The 23,236-nt window shown below is 39.1% G+C and overlaps 1 protein-coding gene across 1 annotated transcript in view; it reads right to left on the bottom strand.

The window, feature by feature from the left end:
* Positions 1-22,762, bottom strand: part of ntng1b (netrin g1b) — a 74,240-nt gene extending 51,478 nt beyond the window's left edge. Inside the window, exon 1 of the mRNA XM_079818512.1 lies at positions 22,169-22,762. Coding sequence (XP_079674638.1) covers positions 22,169-22,441 — 273 coding nt within the window. The 5' untranslated portion in view covers positions 22,442-22,762. The remainder of the gene's footprint in view (positions 1-22,168) is intronic.
* Positions 22,763-23,236: the final 474 nt, after the last annotated feature.

Raw genomic sequence — 23,236 nt, 5'->3', positions numbered from 1 at the left:
CTTACACATGCTTAATCTGAGCCGTGCATTAATTTGAGTGGTGACAGATATTATGGGAGTGGCTTTGATGCAGCGCAGGAGATGCAGATAACTTGATCTTGACCCTAAAGAAACTTTAATTAATGCTGTACGTTACAAATCTGCTTCAAAGATAAAATTAAATGAATTGCTAATTACAACATTGATAAAAATGTAAAGTCTGTACAAATACTAGAAATCATGTTTCAAAAAAACGAACAAAAAAAACCAAACAGTGCACATTTCATTTAGATCTATCTATTATAACTTATATGTCGTTTCCTTATAAAGCTCCAGAAATTTGTCAAGTTTTTCGTCAGGTGTCTTTTTTATTGCTGTCTTATATGATCTTGCCACCAGCCAATCGCTGCATTGCTGATCGTGGTTTCAAATATCGATGCATCTGCCCTCTTCAGGGAACACATGAACGCGCAGTAATCTCAGACAACTTAATCCAGATATTTTAATCAAATCCGCAAATTCATCTGAAGAACCAAATTTTCCATAGATCAGTTATCACGATTAGAAAATCTGGCATCTGTCAAATCATCTCAGAGGTACGAAGAATGGACCCCTGAGCTATAGTTGTCACACACAGGGAAGATCAAAAATCACACAGGCTATATCTTAGTAACTAGCCAAAAGTCCAGTCACACAAATGTGTGTTTTATGCAGTAGTGGTTTTATATTTTGGTTTCAAACACCTAGTTCAAATCCTTAAAATCATTTTTGTCAATTCTGTCCTCCAAACTAAAATTTCAATATTCTTTTTTCCCCCTATAGTATTTGGACAAACACAATAAAACCATTTGGCACCTATTCAGGCAATAGTCACCTATACTATAATGAATGTAGTTTTTTAGTTTTTTTTTGCCAAACCTTGCTCCTTCAACCAATCAGACAGGTAGGCAGATCATCCTCAGGCCCAACAACACCTCAGGCTGACAACTCCACACAGAATACTTGAAGTGTCTTCACTTGCTTTTGACAAAGAAAAGTCTCAAGCCATTAAAGCAATGCCACATAAAGTGCAGCAGTGCTTATGACTATGATTTTTTATGAAGTGTATTACTCATAAACTAAAAACTGTCCAAACAAAAATGTATTTCTGTTGCGTCTGTGCTTTTGTATTTCTCTGAGTGAAGAGGCTTTCAGCATCTGTGACCCCCGTGATCCTGAACAAGCCTCCAGTCCAGCTCTCGCTGTCTTCGGATGCAGGTCTGACACATGCTCATGAGGCTCTGCCTCAAAGACTGCCAAGCCGCTCAGATCAGAAGGAGGATGGGAAATTCACAGTGCCAGCCAGCAGGCCAGACTCTGAAAGGAATCCCTTGCCGTCTGGAGCGCGTTGCTGGCAGACAGTTTGCGCTGGATTGCCAAAAGCCCTTACTTTCATTAATTTATTTGCTGGATCTTGGCTTCAGCTTTGCTTTTTGGGGAAATGAGACTGATAAGGCAAGTTGATTCTTGGTAATTTATGTCAGATTGGTATTCCCATAACAGCAATGGATTGTATAGTGTGCGGTGGAGTAAAAAGTGAGGAGTAAATACATTTGGGAAATCTTCCTAGATCTCTCTACCCGCATTAACAGCCATAGTCTATGCAATAACATGCATATAGATTCTTGACATATATATATTTCTAATACACAGATGCTTTAGTTTTTAGACATCTTGGAGTTCACATTGAGGTCAATAACTATAATGATAAATATAGCTGCAAGCAGCCATTATCGGGGCCAAGCGTAAAGAAGAAGACAAGACATGCCAAAATGGCTGGCAGTGTCAGATCAACTGCAGCAATGAGCAATAAAGACCCATCAAGGTGATTTTAGGCAAAATAGCTGTAAAATGATAAATACAGTCAATAATAATGATTTAATGATTTATCACTTTCAACCAATAGGTGGCACCGTTACGAAATTGATGTGGTGTGGTCAGAATAAGGGAACAATGACACATGCTAAGTTTGGTGTCAATATATCAAAGCAGGGTGTCAATATGTCATTGCAGAGATATAGCCTCAAGAGGCCTTTTCATTATTAGTATGAACCACATGGCGGTGCTGTTTTGAAACCTTTTAAGTACCTTAAAGGCATGGTGCTGATGGCACATACCAAGTTTCGTAATGATACACCAATTCATTTGTAAAGTATAACATTTTCCATCATAATACTGCATTGTAGTCAATGGAACTTTCATGTTTTGTTCTATTATAGCGCCACCAAGAGGCACAATCCTACCTGTCCTCGAGAATGTCAATTTTGGTGAAAATATCTCATTTCGTTTTGGAGTTATAGACATTTATATGAAAAAAACAAATGACTGACACCTGACTTTGATTGGATTTTACTCCCCCTTACTATCAATATTTTGACATTTGGGCATTAACATATAGCTATCGACCTATGTTTTCGAACTTCTGACGCTGGTTTCATCTCGATCTGACTAGCGGTTTCGAAGATATCAGCTAATGTTTTTAAGCGCTAAATTGCAACGCTGCACAAACCATAGGCCGAAACCTGGCAAGTCTGGTATCATTGGACCCGGCAAGGATTCAGGAGACAAAAAAAGTGACTCCCATGAAAATAAGTCAATCCCACCCAAAGTTATAAGCATTTGAAAAAAAAAATTATCCACTAGGTGACGCTGTTTCGAAACTTCTCAGGCTCCTTCAGGGCATCGTGTTGATGACCCATACCGAGTTTTGTAACAATCCGTTCATGCGTTGATAAAATACAGCATTTTAGCACATAATTCAAAATGGCCGACAGCCAAAATGACTGATATGGTAAAATTGGATATCAGACGACTCGGCATGACGTCCTGAATCTAACAAGACTTGAATCAAACAGTTCAGAAGTTATAAGCAAAAATAGCCATTTTTGGTATCTCTGAACCAGAAGGTGGCACTGCCCCAAAATGCTGCATGTTGCCTCAGGTCATGCTTGTGATGACATGTTCCAAGTTTGGTTTGAATACGATAAAGTGTTGCAGAGATATTGCCTTAAGTGTGTTTTCGCAAGAGTTACATAAAATTTGTTTGCGCGTTTATTGAAAACGATTTGACGAATCAACTTGATTTGCAAGATTTTTTGTCAGCATGGTCTGAAGACGATCTGGTTCAATTTTCGTGCAAATCAGATGAACCGTCTAGGACGAGTTTGCAAAAATAGGTTTTTCTGAAAATTTTAAATGGCGGGAAAATGACTCGTCTTGAGCCAAGGAATCAGAGGGATTTTTTTTTTGTGTCTAGCCCTTATGGTTCAAAAGTTATTACCATAAACATGAGTCAAATTGTGGACTGATGGTGGCGCTAGAGGGATTGAGTTAGAGACTCCAAATTTGCTATGGTGACATTTCAGACTGTCCTCTATCTGTGTGCCAAATTTCACAACTTTTTACCATACGGTTCTACCTTCGGTGCTTGGCCCCTAATGATAAATATATAGTTCTAAAAATCAGAGTCCACACCACAACTATAACAATAATGGCACAGAAAAAACAATATTGCTGGACTCACTTTCAGAATTTTTTTTTCCTCAGCTGATTAACAATAAAAACATTGGAAACCAATCAGAATCTATCCTGGTTTAAATAGCATTTAAAGCAGCAGATAACAAAACAGCAGTACTCTTGATAAAAATAAACAGAACAATATTGTCTGCTGGTGTGGACACTAATATAGTTATCTTTATAGTTATCGTTCTTGGTGTGAGCAAGCTTTTATACAAGTTTTTTTTTTTTTTCAAATTCTGAAATCTGTTAAATAAAGACAGAACTTTGTGGATTAATTGCATAGATTATTGTATTTATACACACAGGAGAAATTCACAACATGTGTATACGCACATGAATGTGTTCTTAATCTTGTTCTAATGTTTCTTTTATGAATGAATGACTGCACACCCGAGGCTAGTAATTTGAATATCTCCATATAAGGGTTTAGCACAAAACCATTCCTTTACTAGTCAAAGCCACATAGCTAAAGTCTACAGACCACTGGCTGAACGTCTGAGGCATAAGGCACTCAGAATGGAAAAAACTTCGGTTAAATTGGTTGAATTCTACAGGATTTAGGAGAAGTGTGTATCGAGTTTTTTAAAGGGGACCTATAATGCCCCTTTTTACAAGATGGAAAATAAGTCTCTGGTGTATGTGAAGTTTTAGCTCAAAATACCCCACAGAGAATTTTTATAGCATGTTAAAATTGTCACTTTTTGAGGGTGAGCAAAAATGGGTTGTTTTCTTTGTGTGTCTCTTTAAATGCAAATGAGCTGCTGCTCCCAGCCCCCTTTCAAGAAGAGGGCGGAGCTTCAAGAGCTTGTGTTAGCAGCTCTGATTACCTCACGCAGACACACTGAAAAGGTCTGAAACTGTTCAGCCTTTCATGTTCAAACCGGAGCCGGACAGTGATGGAGAGACTCTCTAAGAAGTGACAACGTGTAACTGGACGTTTCTGACTGTTTTATGTAGCTGATGTGGAGTTAACTATCTTCAAGTCATTGATTAGCATATTCTGTCATGATAATCTCTTCACTCATGTGGGAACTGTTGTAGGTTGCCTACAGAGCCAGAGAACATTTGCTGAATGAAGATAGAACAGGTATAGTTTAGTTTCATCTTGCTTTTATGACATGCTATTGCATTTGTGTTACGTACTGTATTGCAATAAATGTGAAAAGATGGATACGACAGCATTAGAAGAATCCTAAATGTGCTCTATTACAACAACTTGTCCTCTTCTCAATATGGCCTCACCCCCTTTGTTGCGTGTTCCCTTGGGCAGGGTTTATGTCAATTTTAGGGTTTGTGATGTCACTAACCCGTGAATAAGCTTGTTGTAGTCCCTACCAGCTGTTTGTTGTAGTCCTTAAAAAGCGATTTCTTTAAAATCAAAAATCTCCCTTTGCTTTGAACTTTGAGCGTCGTAACTTTGCAGATGTTGTTTATGCTTAAAGGTGCCCTAGAATGAGTTGAAACAATATTTTAAATTGTTCTCTGATATCTACATAGAGGGTATGTGACTTATTTGAGGGCAAAAATTGTCCAGATAAGGTTTTACAGGTCCATTTACAACCCTAGAAATTGTCCCTAAAATGAAATTGTCTGTTTTTTCCTTATTTGGAAGGGTCATGAATAGTAATGTGGAGTTCTGCTCTGATTGGCCTTTTCACTGCGCATCAGCAGCCACTCACGCAATGTTGTCATGACAACCGGCACACAACATTCACTTCAGGAGGTTACTATTATTAGTATTATTTCTTATCATATACCTTATAGAAAAGAAGAGAGTCACATTTGTTTCTATTGAGCCCGATTTCTCAAAATGGTGCATGTGTGTGCTTATCCTGGGTACCATGACAACAGTGCGAATTATAGTAAGCATAAGCACCTGCTGACGACTCGCAGGCACTCACAGGAACACTAAAGGCTGCAACAGACTCCGCAAGAACAGAGAAAAAAGTTCTTGCTCCCAGGGCTGCGAGAACAAAATGACGTAATTTTGTTCTCGGAGCCCTGGTTTGGGAGTTCTCGCAGCTCGTTCTCGACACATCGTCTGAGCAGAACTTTTTTCTTGTGGGTGTCCGAGAACTATTGTGTGATTGGTCAGAATTTTAAAGTGGGCGGAGTTAATGCGGAGAAACGGCGATGTTCGGCACCTGCTTTTCTCATGAAGTATGGAATGTACTGGCCAGAACGAACTTTGTTCTTGTTCTTGCCACCTTGAGAAAACGAACAAATTTCTTTGTTCTTGCAGAGTATGTTCCAAGCTTAATGACGAGCTCAGTATTTTGACTGAATAATACGGTTTCTTTCTCGCAAAACCTTATAGTATACTTCCTGAACACTTTCCATGTATGGCGAGCGCGTCTCACTATCATTGCGTGATACTTTTGTATCATTTTTGTAATGTTTTAGCCTGGTCACTATTCGGAAGGAGCGCGTGCAGGAAATTTTTTTTAATTTTATTTTCATTTCAGGGTGAACTATCCTTTACACTTTAACCCTAACGTCAGCAGTCACAACTTTGTTCTGTACAGTTTGACAGTAGAGTAGGCCTACTGAAGTGGATAAAATCACTACTTACTGCTTGCGGGAATATAGTTGGAATTTCCCCCTTCATCAGGATCAGACGCTGAGTGAAGCCTGCTTGATATTGTCCCAGGTTAGAAAAAGTGTCCGTGGTGAAATGGGCCGAGCAAACTAACAACTTTGAATTAAATTTGTTGCGGTATCCGCTTATTGATAAACATCAACCATGTCTATTGACAGTTTTGTTCTTTGGGAAGGGTACGAAAAGTCCTCACATCCCCAGCACAGCCTGGAACATAACATTTATTTCCGTGATCTGCCATTTTCGCTATCCTCGCTTGACGCTTGTTTCTTCACAATACCTGCAGTTCCGCCTGTCCTTGAAAATGCAAATGTTGGGGGCGTACATATTAATGATACCAACTGTTGCGTAACAGTCAGTGTTATGTTGAAATTCACTTATTTTTCCGTGGTGTTTTTCACGCACAAGATTTACAATGGAGGATGCAATGGTGTTTGAGACTTACGGTACACTCTAAAAAAATGCTGGGTTAAAAATAACCCAAGTTGGGTTGAAAATGGACTAACCCAGCAATTGGTTTGTTTTAACCCAGCGATTGGGTTGTTTTAAGCAAACATTTAACCCAACCGCTGGGTTAAAACAACCCAATTGCTGGGTTAGTCCATTTTCAACCCAACTTAGGTTATTTTTAACCCAGCATTTTTTAGAGTGTATGCGATTTCCATGTACTGAACTCTTGTTAGTCAACTATGCTAAGCCTTTAACAGTCCACCTGCTAACAAAGCCGTTGTGAAGGCAAACCCCCTCATGGAAGTAGGAAGCCACAGGCTTTCTTGGGCTGAAGTGCAGGGGCCTACATTGGGGAGGGGCCTAATGGCTACACAAAATAATCTATATATTTTATAATATACATATACAGCTGAAGGTTTTAGATTCAGTCATTGTCTTCCACTGGAGCTTCTCCCGTTTATGTGTGTGTGTGTGTGTGTGTGTGTACTGTGTAGACATGCTTTTTCACACTGTTTTTCATTTCATTCACATACACTGCAAGTTCTTTCACTACTCTTCACATCCACAATGGAATTAGTGATCCTGAAAACCGTCAGTCTTGTTTATACTGCATTATTTATCTTTTTATCTGCACTGAGAAATTAAATGTCTGGATGCTTCAAAGTCAAATGTCCCAGCACAATGGCATTTTATCCTCATCAAAATACAACCTAGAAGAGAAAATACCATATGGCCTTGTCAGGACTTGCCATGATGTCATTGTCAATGTCAATGTAGTTTTGAACTAAATTCAGCAACTGACAATTAAACCACCAAACAAGGGGCTCTATAAATATAATTATCATTCCTAAACAAAGACAGCTCTGCCACAAAGCCTGTCAATATTCAGATGATCTCAGAGCAGTGTTAAGCTGCACACTCATCCTGGTTTTCTTGAGTAGGCTGCTAGGGGACCACATTGTAATCTGGCACCTCTGTTCACATTCATGCTTTCTGTAAGAGCAGGTCAGAGTTCAGAAGAATTATAGTAATCTAATGGCTCAGAGCGCTGCTGCCAATGTGCTCCAAAATGCTCGTCAGTTCTTTTGCTTCGAGCTGAAGGAGTCTTAGGGTGTTTCTCAAATGGAACGCAACCGAGACTGCGTCCTTCCCAGTCCAGTCCTTCTGAGGCTTGCAGGCTAGTGTCCTCCTCAGCAATTAAACACTAGAATGAGACAGTCTAGTAAGTGTGCATGGCTACGTCACACATGTTCCCTGCCCCCGCGGTCACAGCACGAAAATACTGTTAAAGCTTAATTTTGGAAAAATACTTTCTATTACAAATTTTTATATTGGCTTTCTATTAATGCAACACAGTGAATGCCAACCGTCTGCGGTCTCCCAGTGGCTTACATTATTGTCAGTTTAGTGTTAGTGATTAATTTACAGCAAAACAAAAGATAACATCTATGCTTTCATGTTCGAAAACATTAGTAGCAGCATTGGAATTTAATTTCTAATAGATGGACCAAGATTGTATTGCGCTCTTCACAATTGTCGTAGAGAGGCACATGTTGAGCTTCAGCTTCAGGCCATCCATCCATCCATCCATCCATCCATCCATCCATCCATCCATCCATCCATCCATCCATCCATCCATCCATCCATCCATCCATCCATCCATCCATCCATCCATCCATCCATCCATCCATCCATCCATCCATCCATCCAAATACATCAATCAATCCATCCATCATCCATCCATCCATCTACATACATCCATCCATCCATCTACATCCATCCATCCATCCATCCAAATCCATCCATCCATCCATCCAAATACATCCATCCATCCATCCAAATACATACATGCATACTTTTTAAATTAATTATACTTTTTTTAAATAAAAAAAGACCCAATCAAGTAGCTTAGTGAGTCTTTTCTGTGTTAGGACATTTCCTTTTGAGCCAGGAACTTGAAGCATTTGTGAAGGCTTGTCCCTGTCTTCTTCTTTTTTTTTTCTAAATAGCCAATTGCCATCTGAGACATTAAACTTTGCATTTTTTGAGCATTTTTCCAGAGGAAAAGACTAAAGACTAATTTTAGTTGAGAATACCTGCTAAAAGTTAACCTTTCAGGACACAAGCGTATGCACTGCCTTAACCCTTGTGTGGTGTTCCTATTTTTGTTATTCAGCCCGTTGCATTTTTGGGTTTTTGATTCAACACAATCAAAAATTTTATGTTAAAATACTCAATAGATGTTTACTTCATCCCAATTACAAGCAATATAAACAGCATATATGGTTAATATTTTCTCTTTACCTTTGTTAGATAAAATTTAAGAATTGCAACCTCGTGTGGGAACGGCAGGGGTAGAAACAAAACTCACTCTTGCACTCTCTCACACTTACACACAATCTCTCTCACACACGCACGCACACACACACACACACACACACACACACACACACACACACACACACACACACACACACACACACACACACACACACACACACACACACACACACACACACACACATACACAAACACACACACACACACACACACACACACACACACTTGGATATGTGGTGTATGGTTACTCTCCATAGGCATAATGGTTTTTTAATGTACAAACTGTATAATCTATCCCCCTACACTAACCCTACCCTAAACCTACCAATCACAAAAAACTTGTGGCATTTTTTGAATTTCAAAAAACACCATTTAGTATGTTTTAGTATGAGGACACAGATGTCGTCATAAACCATGTTTATGTTGTAATACCCATGTCATTATACACATTTGTGTCCTCATAAACCATATACATGAACATACACACACTAACAGCAGGCCCTGACAGGAGGAGGACAGAGTAAAGGTACACAGGACCTACAATTTCCACACTTTTATTAGCCCTGGGTCTAGTGGACCCGAACATCCTGTGTGTAATATAAATGTGTAGGGGGGTGTATGAAAATGTGTTCTGATATATATTCCTCACAGAAAATGATCCATGGCCAATGAGTCTCAGTTTGAAAAAATAATTAATCGTATCATTTTTCTTTTGATAAAAAATGAAAACGGGTCCAAAAGACCCGAACACCATACAAGGGTTAAAGGTGGGGTAAGTGTTATTTCAAAACTGCTTTAGTAAAGTGTCTCGGGCCGTGGACCAAAACAAACTTGTAGCCAATAAGCAGTGAGGGGTGTGTCTACTAATGATGGGGAGAAGAAATCGCTCAGGGCACGTCATTATTCAAAATACACGACACAGGACGGACATTAGCCGAGCGACGACAGAAAGAGAGAGATGGCAGATAAGAAACACATGTGGAAAATGTCAAAGGAACAAAAGAAGGCTTACGATCAGGCAAGAAGAATCAGCTTTCCAGCACTGGAGAGAACTCAAGGAGCGCTAAAGCCTGCAATCGGACGCCAAGATTGCTTTATTTCTTCTAGATAGGCGAGTAACATTGGTTTTGTTTTGTTTCACAGAACCAATATATGCTGGCTTTTGCTTGAATATGCCCGTGTGTCATGTTCGCTTGTTTGCGAACGTTAAACCACTGTCTGTTTCAAGCGTCAGCTGGCAGTGTGTCCGAAAAGTAAGACAATAAACTCCTAATATATGTTTGTTTCTTTTGGTTCCACTTTTCGTGATTGATATAACCCTCTAATCTTGTCATAATTGTAATATGTTTGTTAGTTGGTCTGTCGTGCTCCAGCTTTCGAGTTGTTCATGAGAACTGTGTTTGTGTTTTTGGGATGTAAGGGATGACTTTTTCTCTGAACATTCGACCTGAATTACCATAGTAACAAACATTGCTTTCACTTATTAATGGCATCATATCCTAGGCCGGCTGGTACAGCACATTCTGCCATAGTCGTTGCCTGAGTTACGTATGTATGTGTGGGGCGGAGCTATCAAAATAGGGGCGTGTGTGTTTTGGTGATTTGAAATATCAACATAGGTTACCAGAAAGCACTTACCCCACCTTTAAAACTAACACATGGACTGAAAGTCACAAAACATCCTAATTTATTTTCATTTGGTCTTTAAATAAAGTGTGCATTGGCATGTGTGCTTCATTTACCAAACGTATATAGTGGCATTCAGCATCCAAATAGGAATCGTTAACATTTTAAATAGAGCGCTGAAAAAGCAATTAAGTTTATTTATTATGCAAAGTCGTTCCTTTGAGATTTTTCAGTGATTTAATATTTGCTAGACTTCAGAAGTACCAACGTCTCTTAGGTGCTTGTTTGTCCCATTTTAGTAGTCATAATTGATCTTTAAAATCTTGCAAGAACATCCTTGTACTTGTGGCCCATCCTCAAAACAATTAGAATAGATGTAGAGTAATTGAACATTTTGTTTTAATTAACAAGATTAATGCGTTATGCTAAACCCGTTTTTTTAATAGCGCGATCTAGCTTCGTGGACAAAATTATGTTGTGAAGCCTAAATATCGAATTACAATGCCGAACAGGTCTTTCCAAATGCCTGTTTGCATGGTACAGTAAATGGACAAAGGGAGAGATTGTTGCATTGCTTGGTATTTTATGCTGTATTTTTGTTGATGTTGCAAACAAGCTGAAGATGTAAGGTTAGAGAGAACTAGAGGAGAAAAGGCTCATCTACATGTTTTTGGACACACTCCCTTGTTGCTGCAGCTAAAAATAATATCAGGGTTAACTCCCTGCTGCAAAAAAGCTGTCCCATACACTCCATCTTCTGCTATGTGTGTGCGTGCAACCCAGACTCCCACCTTTGTGTAGGTGATAAATGAGTGAAAGCAGTGATAGATCATAAAACACAACAGATTCATTGCTATTGTGGAACCACAGGTCATGTTGTCCTCGTGCTCAGGCGTCATATAGAGTGAGATAATATTTAGGGAGCACAAATTAGACCAACAATGGCCGTTTGTTTTCTCTTTGTAACAATAGTGTCCAATGTCATAATACTAAGGACACTATGACCAGCAGCATTATGGCCATTGAAACTGAGGGAACATGTCGTCTCAGATTTGAAACCGAGAGAAATTTCATGCAGCTTCTAATAATGGTATCTTGCATTCACATATACACCGATCAGGCATAAAATTATGACCACTGAAGTGAAGTGAATAACACTGATTATCTCTTCATCACGGCACCTGTTAGTGGGTGGGAAATATTAGGCAGCAAGAGAACATTTTGTCCTCAAAGTTGATGTGTTAGAAGCAGGAAAAATGGGCAAGCGCAAGGATTTGAGCGAGTTTGACAAGAGCAAAATTGTGATGACTAGACAACTGGGTCAGAGCATCTCTAAAACTGCAGCTCGTGTGGGGTGTTCCCGGTCTGCAGTGGACAGTATCTATCAAAAGTGGTCCAAGGAAGGAACAGTGGTGAACCGGTGACAGGGTCATGGGCGGCAAAGGCTCATTGATGCAGGTGTGGAGCGAAGGCTGGCCCTTGTGGTCCGATCAAACAGACGAGCTACTGTAGCTCAAGAAGTTAATGCTGGTTCCAGTGGCGGCTGGTGATAATTGAATAATTGAATGAGGAAAGGAAAAACAAAAGAATAAAAAAGCATGTTGACTACTTGAACATACATTTTGCTCTCCTTTATTTCTGGCCAGCAAATTTCTCAATGACTCTCTGATTAAAGTCAGTCATCTCAGTAGTGTCATGACGTTTGCATTTTTCAGTCAAATATTTGAGGTCTCCTACCCCTGTTGTTGTCCACAAAACTTCAGTACCGACACTTAGAAATAAAAGACAGGGAAAGCAAAAAAGGGCATTGCTAACAACACATCCAGTCAGCCACCTACGTTTCTCATAACAAGCGCGTGAAACTCTGAGTGCAGCTGCGTCCTGTCACTGGCCTGCTGCTGGATTTGTAAATCGCGTTGGTCCGGTTTGGGATCCTTTATCATTTTTTTTCTTCCAACGAACGCCTTGTGAAAGAATTTGGTTTAACTGCTGCCATCTCTACAAAAGTGATCATCCTAACAAGGTTTTGGCGGAGTCAGAGTGACTGTGTCGCCCGGGCACTTTCGCTTTAGTGGCCAAGAGTGTAAAGTTGAATGACAGGTGACGAGAACCAGTCAGATTGGATAAAATAACACGCATCCAATTCTGATTCGCCAGGGACGCAGCGACCTGCGTCCGGAGGAGGATCTTTAAAAACCAATTAGAGACCAGCTTCAGGTCACATGCTGCCCGTAGATTTTTGAACTCAGATAGACATCCATTTGTCCGGCGTCCCTCACGCATGAAACATATTGAAGAACATATAAAATAGTTAACCCATCAAATCCAGTTTTTATGAAATGCTGAGGCTCTTACTAACAGCCAGCACATCGTATGAGTAAACTATTTTATTTTTATTTCACTTTTATATCATTTTTGTATACATGTATATTTCTGGAATTTTGATGGGGGCGGTGCCCCAGTGCCCTCTATTGACCAGCCGCCACTGGCTGGTTCTGATAGAACGGTGTCAGAATACACAGTGCATCGCAGTTTGTTGTGTATGGGACTGCATAGCCACAGACCAGTCAGGGTGCCCATACTGACCCCTGTCTACTGCTGAAAGCACCAACAGTGGGCACGTGAGCATCAGAACTGGACCACGGAGCAATGGAAGAATGTGGCCTGGTCTGATGAATCACGTTTTCTTTTACATCACGTGGATGGCCGGGTGCATGTACATCACTTACCTGGGGAATACATAGCACCAGGATGCACTATGAGAAGAAGGCAAGCAAACGGAGGCAGTGTAATGCTTTGGGCAATGTTCTGCTGGTAAACCTTGGGTCCTGCCATTCATGTGGATGTTACTTTGACACGTACCGCCCACCTAAGCATTGTTGCAGACCATGTACACCCTGTTATGGAAATGGTATTCCCTTGTGGCTGTGGCCTCTTTCAGCAGGATAATGCACCCTGCCACAAAGCAAAAATGGTTCAGGAATGGTTTGAGGAGCACAACAATGAGTTTGAGGTGTTGACTTGGCCTCCAAATTCCCCCGATCTCAAACCAATCGAGCATTTGTGGGATGTGCTGAATAAACAAGTCCGATCCATGGAGGCCCCACCTCGCAACTTACTGATATATATGGTGAAAATGTATATATTCAATCAATTTATATTCCCTTGTTCTTACTGACACAAGGGAATATAAAGAGACGATATACTGTTTTTATAAAAAACTATAAAAACTTAAGGGATCTGCTTGCTAACATATTGGTGCTAGATACCACAGCACACCTTCAGGGGTCTAATAGAGTCCATGCCTTGACGGGTCAGGGCTGTTTTCGCAGCAAAATGTGGACCAATACAATACTAGGATATGTTATGCCTGATCGGTTTTGCCAGTTCAACTGAGTTGCGCCTTCCTGAAAATTCAGTCATCAGACTTTTTTTATTTATTACAAAATAAAAAAATATATTATAATACAAACCAATAATGATAAAGTTTGTAGCATTATTTATTTTATAACAAACTATAAAAATGCTACGGTAAAAACCTGCTAATTGGTTAACTGTAGTTACCTTACCATAAACAGTCAAACATGTTCACTGTTTATGGTAAGTTAAATGGTTTAATGGTAAATCCCTTGTCTTTTTATATTTTATTTTATAAATCTATAATTAACATAAATAATTTATATAATATGAATATAAAGTCTAGAGATGACAGCACCAGTCCAAGGTTTTTCCGTACTTATTTTCCATGCAGAATGCTGATTATGCAAATGCAATATGCAATGACCATGAGACTTTAGCTTTCCTTCTCTTTAGTGTTATTAGAGACGATATACTGATCCACACTGGAACATAACCGCTGGCTAGGTTCATGAGATGCCTTTTGTGTTTTTAGCTTAGATTATTTTAAACAATCTCTCTCCCCGGGAACATGTTTAAAGCACTGCACCGCAAGCTACTTAAAATTCCTGTCATGAATCTACCTGTGGGCAGACTTTTCTGAAATCTAAGACTATCTCAGGAAAACAGTAACTTCAATAAGATAAGTTTGAGTCAGATTTCCCCACAGACATACTTAATATACGAGAAACAGTAAATTATCTGGGGTATTTTAAATACACCCTGTTGTTCACTTATAGACAGAAGATTTACATTGACTTTTTCTCATAACAATGCCTATTTCATAATACAAATGCTTATTATCTGTATTTAAACTGAGTATGGCAAGTCGTTTTGACTTTTAATCATTCACGGGATATGAATTATTGATATTAAAGGGGTCATAGAATGGTACATGCACTTTCACAAGTTGATTATACGGAAATGTGTGTTGGCAGTGCCTGTACACAACCATCCTATATTGATAAAAATACATCCAGTGTTTTTTTCCTTATTTATTTTCCCCTGTCTCAAATCAAGCCGTCCGACCGTGTGACGTTACACGGTGTACGCCACTCCTACGATTGTTGATTGACAGCAGCGTTTCAACACAGACCCGCCCTGAGCGAGCTGTCATCAGTCCGCCATTGTTGATACGCTGGAGCAGAATGGCGTCTAAGCGATTGTGGTGTTGTGTTGTTGGGTGTAATAACGAACACAGCAGTCATTTTGATGTTCCTAAATCCGAACCGCTGAAGACCCAGTGGCTGCTGAGTTTTGTTTTAGAAGGGAGTATTCCCCCCGATCAAAGTCAATGTTTGCGCAATCATTTCTCAGCAGACTGCTTTATAAACGAGCGTCAGTATAAAGCAGGTTTTGCTACTAAGCTGCTCTTGAAAAAAGGATCGTGTTCCTGCTGCACCTCAGGAAGATCGAAGATGTGAGTGTAACGTTTTATTAACCTTTATATTAATCTTTGCAAATCGCTTGCATGCTTCACGATGAATGAGGCTAAAGTTTACAGGGTAAGTTACATTACGGCATGCTTTCTGTTTATGACGTTCTCAATATAATTCATAATCCCACGTTTATAATGAACAACGCGTTATGTTTATTACAAACTGTGTACTCGGGTGATAAAGTTAACGTGGTAACACTACACTAAGCTTACTTTTGTACATGGTTTATAACGGTGTCTGTTACTGTTTAAGAAGTAATGTAAAAAAAAAAATCTTATAACATATCATCAATCTGTCAATGAACTAACACATCAGTAAACACATAGCAACTACGCTACTCTGCCAGTACAAAGATAGATCAAAGTGACATGACGTTAACCAACCATTCAGAAACGTTCGTCCTTTGTTCCTGGTCCGACTCCGGTTCAAAATGATAAGGTTGCTTAGATGTGTCCTCAGAGACTCCCGTTGCCATTATTTCTCGAAAATATACCCTCAAATGTTGTCAAGGCAACACTCCACGTGTGTTGTGGTGTTGTGTCGGGTCGAACCGAACGCCCCACAGAGCAGAGGGGGCGGGGTGAGCAAAGCTCATTATCATTTAAAGTCACATACACTGAAATTACTTGCTGAAAACTGAGCTGGTTTTGACCAGGTAAATTGAGTGTTTTCTTACAATACTAATGAGAATTTTTAATTAAAGTATATTACAAACTTTTCATTTAGACACTAAAGAATCATATTAACTTGCACAAAAATGTCATTCTATGACCCCTTTAACAATTACATTTTCAGTAGTTATAATGCTTATTTTTGATATCAGGAATTAGATTTCTACTAGTAAAATGTTTAATTCTTACTAGTAATTTTTTTTAAATATCAATAATTACTTTGTTAATAGTAAAAATATAAATTCATGATATCAAGAATTAAATTTTCCCCGTTTCGTTGTGACGTCAAGATGAAACATTAGCATATTGCCCTTCCACTTATTGTGTGCGCAGACACCAGGGAAAACTTGAACCACCTCAAACACTGCAGCGGATACTGGATAGCATCATGTCGAGAAGACGCTGTACTCATTGTACTCTACAAATGTGTTTATTACGTTTCATATTGTGTAGGTATCTGGCTAACCGGCTAAATCAGTCTTACTGAAATACTTCTGCTAATCAGCTGTGGGCTGCAGTTATCACCTAAAATTTCCCACATGTGCACCGCAATAAATTAGAAACACACACACACGGGTTTGTTGATGGATGCACACTTCTTAATGCTGATGGTGAGGAATTACAGTTGAAACATCTCATAATGTACCTCAAACCGAGTAGCATCAGTAAGTTCGGGTTGAATAACTAGTTCTTCCAATGTTTCATCATCGATTCGAACTCGTGCTGGATTGGTGTAAAATCGACGTCATCTTTACTGTCTTTACAGTGTGTAGAATTGCTGAGCTTTAGGAAGCCTCCGGACGGAGCTGGAGTTCAGTTATGGTAATGGCCGTTTGTTTCCGAAATATGTGCTGTACAAGGAAGACCAATCACAACAGACTGGGCCATCTAGCCAATCAGACCAGAGTAGGCTCACTGAAAGGAGGGATTATGAGAAAATTAAACTGTTTTTTGACCTTTGATGCATGTAAACCTGTTGTTGGAGATCTCCAAAACTATATTAGGAAACTTTAAAATAGCATAATAGGGGCACTTTAAAGTTGCAGTCAGTCATTTTCTGTTGGTTTTGTTGTGCTGATTTACACAACAGTCATCTTGGACTAATAATCACACCTATTGATGCAAATGCAGCATCACACTAAAGCAAAAGTGTTGAGTTTCCGATGGCACTGTAAAAAATATATCATAAACAGTCAGCCATGATTAAGTAAAATTGTCGAGTAAAAGTGAACCAAAATATTTCTTTATAGATCAACCTGATCCATAAAGAATAATACTGCATTTATTAGGAAAGCTTATATTTTCTGCCACAGAATAAAAAATAAAAAAGGTAATTTGCGACTTTTTATCTCACAATTCAACAATCTAGATTTTTTCCTATCCGCTTGTAGCCGTGACGTAAGGAACGCCGTTTCTGGGTCCATGCCTCAACTCGTTTCACCATTGACGGCCGTTTATGAGCGCTATTTATTCATATTAAACATCAAACATTTTAAAAAGTGAAACATTTTAAATACTTACAGTCTACACAACAGTCTCTGTGCTCACAGCGTCACGGATATTAATATTTTATCGATTTATAATAGATGAATCACTGTCTGGCCATCTGGATTTTTGGTATAGAGATAAAGGTTATGATTATATATTATTTTGTAGTATTACACCACACTGTGAGTATGTGTATATTGGCACCGTTTGTTGTTTTTCTTGTGGTATGAGATGGCGTTTGGACTCGGAAATGCTGCCGCGTGACGTCAGACTTAACAACCAAATATTTGTTTCTCATTTTTATAATAAAGTCAGAATTGTGAGATATTAACTCGCAATTCTAAGAAAAAAACTAGCAAGAAAAAAAGTCAGAATATCATGCAATTCTGACTTTATAACTGGCAATTGCAAATTTATATCATTTTGCATTGTGAGGGAAAAAGTCGCAATTACCTTGTTTCTTTTTTATTCAGTGGTGGAAACAAGCTTCCATACTCCACACATATTCGTTTCTTGCTTTGAAAACATTTTACATTTCATGTAAATTTGTATGTTTGAATGTGTAAGTGGTATGTTCAGGTATCCCCTACGTTGTGGGGACCTTTTTTGGTCCCCATGAGGAAAACAGCTTATAAATCATATTAAATTAAGGTTTTTGAGAAAGAAAAAAAAAGAACTTCTGCGATGGGTAGGTTTAGGGGATAGAATGTACAGTTTGTATGGTATAAAAACCATTATGTCTATAGAGAGTCCCCATAAAACATGGAAACCTTGTGTGTGTGTGTAGTTTACTTCATTGAATTTATGTTCCACACAAGGTGAACTGTTGAGCATGTTGGGATGGGGCCCACAGCAGTGCTTTATTTCCTTGTTTACTTTACACCAGTCATCTGTGTTCTTCCATCTCGCATTAGGGGGGTTACTCATAAAAATTTGATAGCATCTTAAATTAACCATCTGCTGTTCCTTTTCCCTTTATCATATTTGATCATGCCAGGAAGTTTAAGCTTCTTAGCAAACACAACTGATTGAATCTTTTAATGGATTGAAGCCATGGTGTGGAGTTAGTAAATTAGTTTAACTGTGTAATTATATCAGAAATATTGCACTCGCCTCCCACTATAAAAAGCCTAATGAGGCATCAAGAGAAAATATTGCTGAGTAACAAGATACTCTGTGTTCTGTACCACCAACCACTGAGCATTGCTATTGTGCCCTTGAGCACTGCACTTAACACATAACTCCTCATTGCTGTTACATGACACCTCTGTTTGCCAAACCTCACTTCCCCCAAGGCACGGTGGAGTAGAAAAATCAGCTCTCATTGTTTTACCGGCTAAGACGAGATCAACATGGACCTCCATGACTGGCTTGTTACCTCAAATGATGCTGACCTTACATAGGTTAGAATGGCTTGAAGCTTGGCACCACTGTAATGCTGACGTTCATTAGACTGACTGTCAGTTTGTTGTCAGATTACTGTCATGGAAATGAAAACATCATTTTATAACAAGCTATAACTGGTTGTAATTTGCCTAATGTGAAGTTGCACAAGGTGGGCAGATATATTAGATGAACAGAAATTGGTATGGGATTGGGTATAAATCCTGAGAAAAATGACAGAAAAAATTGACAGATTATTCCTCCATAACAATGTAGTAGAGGTAACTTGTTGTCTAGTAATGTGACAACTAGTCTATTTTAATCCGGTGAATATTTCTCAGGGTTGGTTTATTTTTGAAAGAAAGTTGCTGTAGGGTTGATGTGGGATGGGGGAGGGGTGTTGCCATACTATGGGCCATACTATCAGTGTAAACCCTCTTTTGGCGTTAAAAAACTACTGTCAGGATTTACAGAAGACACGCAGAGAAAAATTAGTGCTGAAAAGCCCTGATGGACCGCATTGTTTTGCGGCAGATGTTATTGCATATGCAATTTGTAAGAGTTTCCATTTCAGACGCAAAATTTATGGGAGGAGAGTATTTAAATTAATCAATTTACTCATATTTGCGGCATTATACTGCCCAATAAAGCATGTCTTAAAACAGATGCTCATTTCTGTTGCTCTTGGTAGAATGCGTTGGTCATTATGGAAATGTAACGTTGTCATTAGATGACGGGCAGAACTTTTCACTGACATCAGCGCTTTTTGGGAATTGTGTTAATTTGCCCTGTATAGTAAATTTGGCCCTATAAGTTGTCACGGGGAGAACCTGCCTGTTATAGGCTATTTGGAAAAATTTAAATGGTAAAGCAATTAAATAGGAAAGATTTTTATCGCCACAGAATATAGATATAAACTCGCAACTGCGAGAAAAAGAGTCTGAATTGTGACATATAAGTCACAATTAACTTTTGGTTGTGTTTTATTCCATGGTGGAAACAAGCTTCCATAATTATGAAATACAGAACAAATAATTGTTTTGGCCAACATGTGATTTTATTACATTTATAAATACATTTGTGAAAAATACCTGTCATAAAATGATACCCTGGTTTACGGTCACCATTAAAAATATGATGTTGGAGATCACATAAAAATTCAAAATTACATGTGTGCATATGTGCTTTAAACCAAAACAAAACACTAGAGAAAACACACTTTTGTGTAATTTTACTTTTAACTCCCTATAGTTATTGAGATTCAGCCCATGTGACAACTGGCCCCTGTTTCTACACAGCTACCAAAGGTCCATTTACTGCGTTTTGCTTTCTGACAGTTTATCACTGCTTGAAACTATTTCTTGAATGCACTTTTGAATAAAGCCCCTCATGAATAAAAACCATTAACTTCAAACATGTTGACGTTTCACTTATATCAGGTGATCTGTCACTATACATGCCAAGTGTTTCTTGCACTTTCTCTGGGTTGATGATCCATAGTTTATAATAAATATAATTGAAAGGTGAACATCTCAATAAAAAAGATCAACTGGACTATAATGGAATGGAAAAGATTTTTGTTTGAACGTTTTGTTAGCATACTTTCATTAGCATGCTGCTATATGTGTCGATAATTCAGCCTGCTTATATTAACTGTACTCATGATGCTAGCATACGAGCACCTTGCTGCAGTTCTGTTGACCATCTGTGAGATTTTCACAGAATATGTTGTGAATTCAATGAACATGAGATAGATTCATATTTAAAGAACATTTTATGACCTTGCCTTCTTTCTGTGTACGCCACCTATACATGGATGAAAGTTTATATGTATCAGCTATTTTGCCTAATTTAATTTACACTTCCGTTCAAAGGTATGGTGTCAATAAGATTTTTTGTTTTTGAAATGTTCCTCTTATTCTCACCATGGCTTCTAAAATTCTGAATTATTATTACAATTTAAAATAACTGTTTTCGTGTGATGGCAAAGCTGAATTTCCAGCATCAGTACTCCAGTCTTCAGTGTCACATGATCCTTCAGAAATCATTCTGAAATGCTGATTTGATGCTCAGGAAACATTTCTCAACATTATCACAGTTGAAAACAGTTGTGCTGCTTAATATTTTTGTGGAAACCATGATACGTTTTCCCAAGATTCTTTGATGAATAGACAGTTTAATAAACAGCATTTTCAAATATTTTTTTAACATTAGAAATGTCTTTACTGTCACTTTCTGAAAAGTATTGGAGTTCTTTATAAAAAAACTTACCGAAAACTAAACTTTCTAGAGGTAGTACATTATACTGCTTATTATGTGGCTACATATCAAATAAATAAAGGGGCATGAAATTTAAACTGAAGGCCTGTTCACACCGGGACGATTTTCGCGAGCGTTTATCGCCAACGTTTAATGCCTCATCGTGACTAAACAAAGGGCGCCAATGTTAGTGTGCACACCAAAGCGCAAAACGCCAGGAATAAAAGCGTCATTTTTTAAAAACGCCTTGGGTTCGTTTTTTTGTTTTGACGCGGCACATTAAAAACTATCCGACCAATGAGATCGGCGCTTTTGTTCACGTGCCTGGAGCTGCTGAAGTTACAGTTTAACACGACTTGGTGGCGCTCAAGCATAAAACGGTCTTGCCGAGCACACATTGATACGACAAAGAGGAAGTAAGTAGACAAAGAAGAAGATGAGCTGCTAATGCTGCTTCCCAGTTAGCAAAAAGTGTGTGAATGGTTTTGGCAAGCACGTAAATACTGTCTCTCGTCTTCTTCTGTGTGACAAGCGAGTGTCAGAAGCGTAAAGTGGCGCAGAACCACCTTGTGTACCGGGAGCGCAATCTACTGAATTTGCACGTTCACTCTGCAAATCGCCAGTGAAAATCGTTTGGGTGTGAACACAAAGACAAGTCGAAAAACATCTCGAAAAATAATGTCGATAAGAGTGCGATAACCGTCCCGGGGTGCAAAGGCCTTGTGTTGAAATTGATTGTGAAGTGATATGACAGGAAACTACTGTGGCTAAAGAAATTGATTGCCTGTGACAATGTTTAAATATATAGTTTCAGTACCGTTCACTATACAAAAACTTTGACTGCCATATTTGACCAATAAGAATCAACTACTCCAGCCATGTAATAATATAGGCAATGTAGTGTGTTTTGCCTAATGTTGTTGTATACCAGTTACATGGTTCTCTTTGACAATAAGTTCATAAAACTGTTTCAAACTCACCAGGGCACAGTACATCTCAGGTGGGTCTCCACAGGTGATGTTGGGTGGGTCCAGAGACACTCTCAGGTATTTGGTCATATCAGTGGCTTCAGGCTGGCAGGCCATGTAATGCCAGGCCAGGCGGTCTTCTGCATATACCTGGGACTTACAAACATCATAGTGCCCCCAGGAGGCCGGGTAATGCTGCGTGGCGTGACACCAACTCACCCACAGGGCCTGTAGTACAAACACTAGCAGCAAGTACATGGTTGCGCCTTTCTTCTGATGCCTCATTAAATGGAGTCTGATAAATAATAAGCAGGCAGAGGGTGATGAGGCAGACTGCCTCTGTTGTAACACTGAACTTTAAAGGGGAAGAGAGGCCGGCATCAGTGCCCGCTTTGACTCAGCTTCCTTAGGCCGCTCTAATTTCATTTATTTGTTTCTTTGTGTCTGATTGTGTTGCAGAGGCGCTTGAATGTGTTTTGACAAAGTTGCGGTAAGTGCAGGTCACTGGTGTGAAAGAATGATATTAATTCCTTCTTGAAGCCATTAGTGGAGGCCATTTCAGATCATCCGCCTGTCCATCGCCATTTCCAGTGTGCTCTCTGCAGTCTGTAGGGGAAAAGAACAAAAGAAGAGGAAAACAAAAGTGTGTCAGTGGAGGAGCTTTCAGGATTGGTGTTGTGCGAATAACAAGGAGCCCAGTGGAAAAGGTGAGGAGGTGCAGGTCAAATGTTTTCTATTGTTGAGGCGGACTTCATAGAGAAATATCCTAAAAATACCTGCTTATTACTGAAGACAAATAGCCAAACATCCCTGCGGGCACAAATAGACTGTCTAAGTCTGCACATCTCTCCAACGTGCAACTCTCACTAGTCTCTCAGCAATTTGAGATTTCAAAAATTCTGTTCTAGTGTGAGGAGAGCAGTGGCGGAAAGAGGTCATTATATTTTCTAGATATAGAAATGGTATGCATACTTCATATTTTATAGACCTTAATGCATTTCATAGGCCTTTTAATGTCAGAGACAGTGTCTCTTGTTACTAGTGCTACACTGCAAAAAATATTTTGTCAGGTGGCCTAAA

This window comes from Gobio gobio, assembly GCF_949357685.1.
Source record: "Gobio gobio genome assembly, chromosome: 6".
Lineage (NCBI taxonomy): Eukaryota > Metazoa > Chordata > Actinopteri > Cypriniformes > Gobionidae > Gobio > Gobio gobio.
The sequence above is the reverse complement of the archived record's forward strand: the minus strand, read 5'-3'. Positions and strand labels throughout refer to the sequence as shown.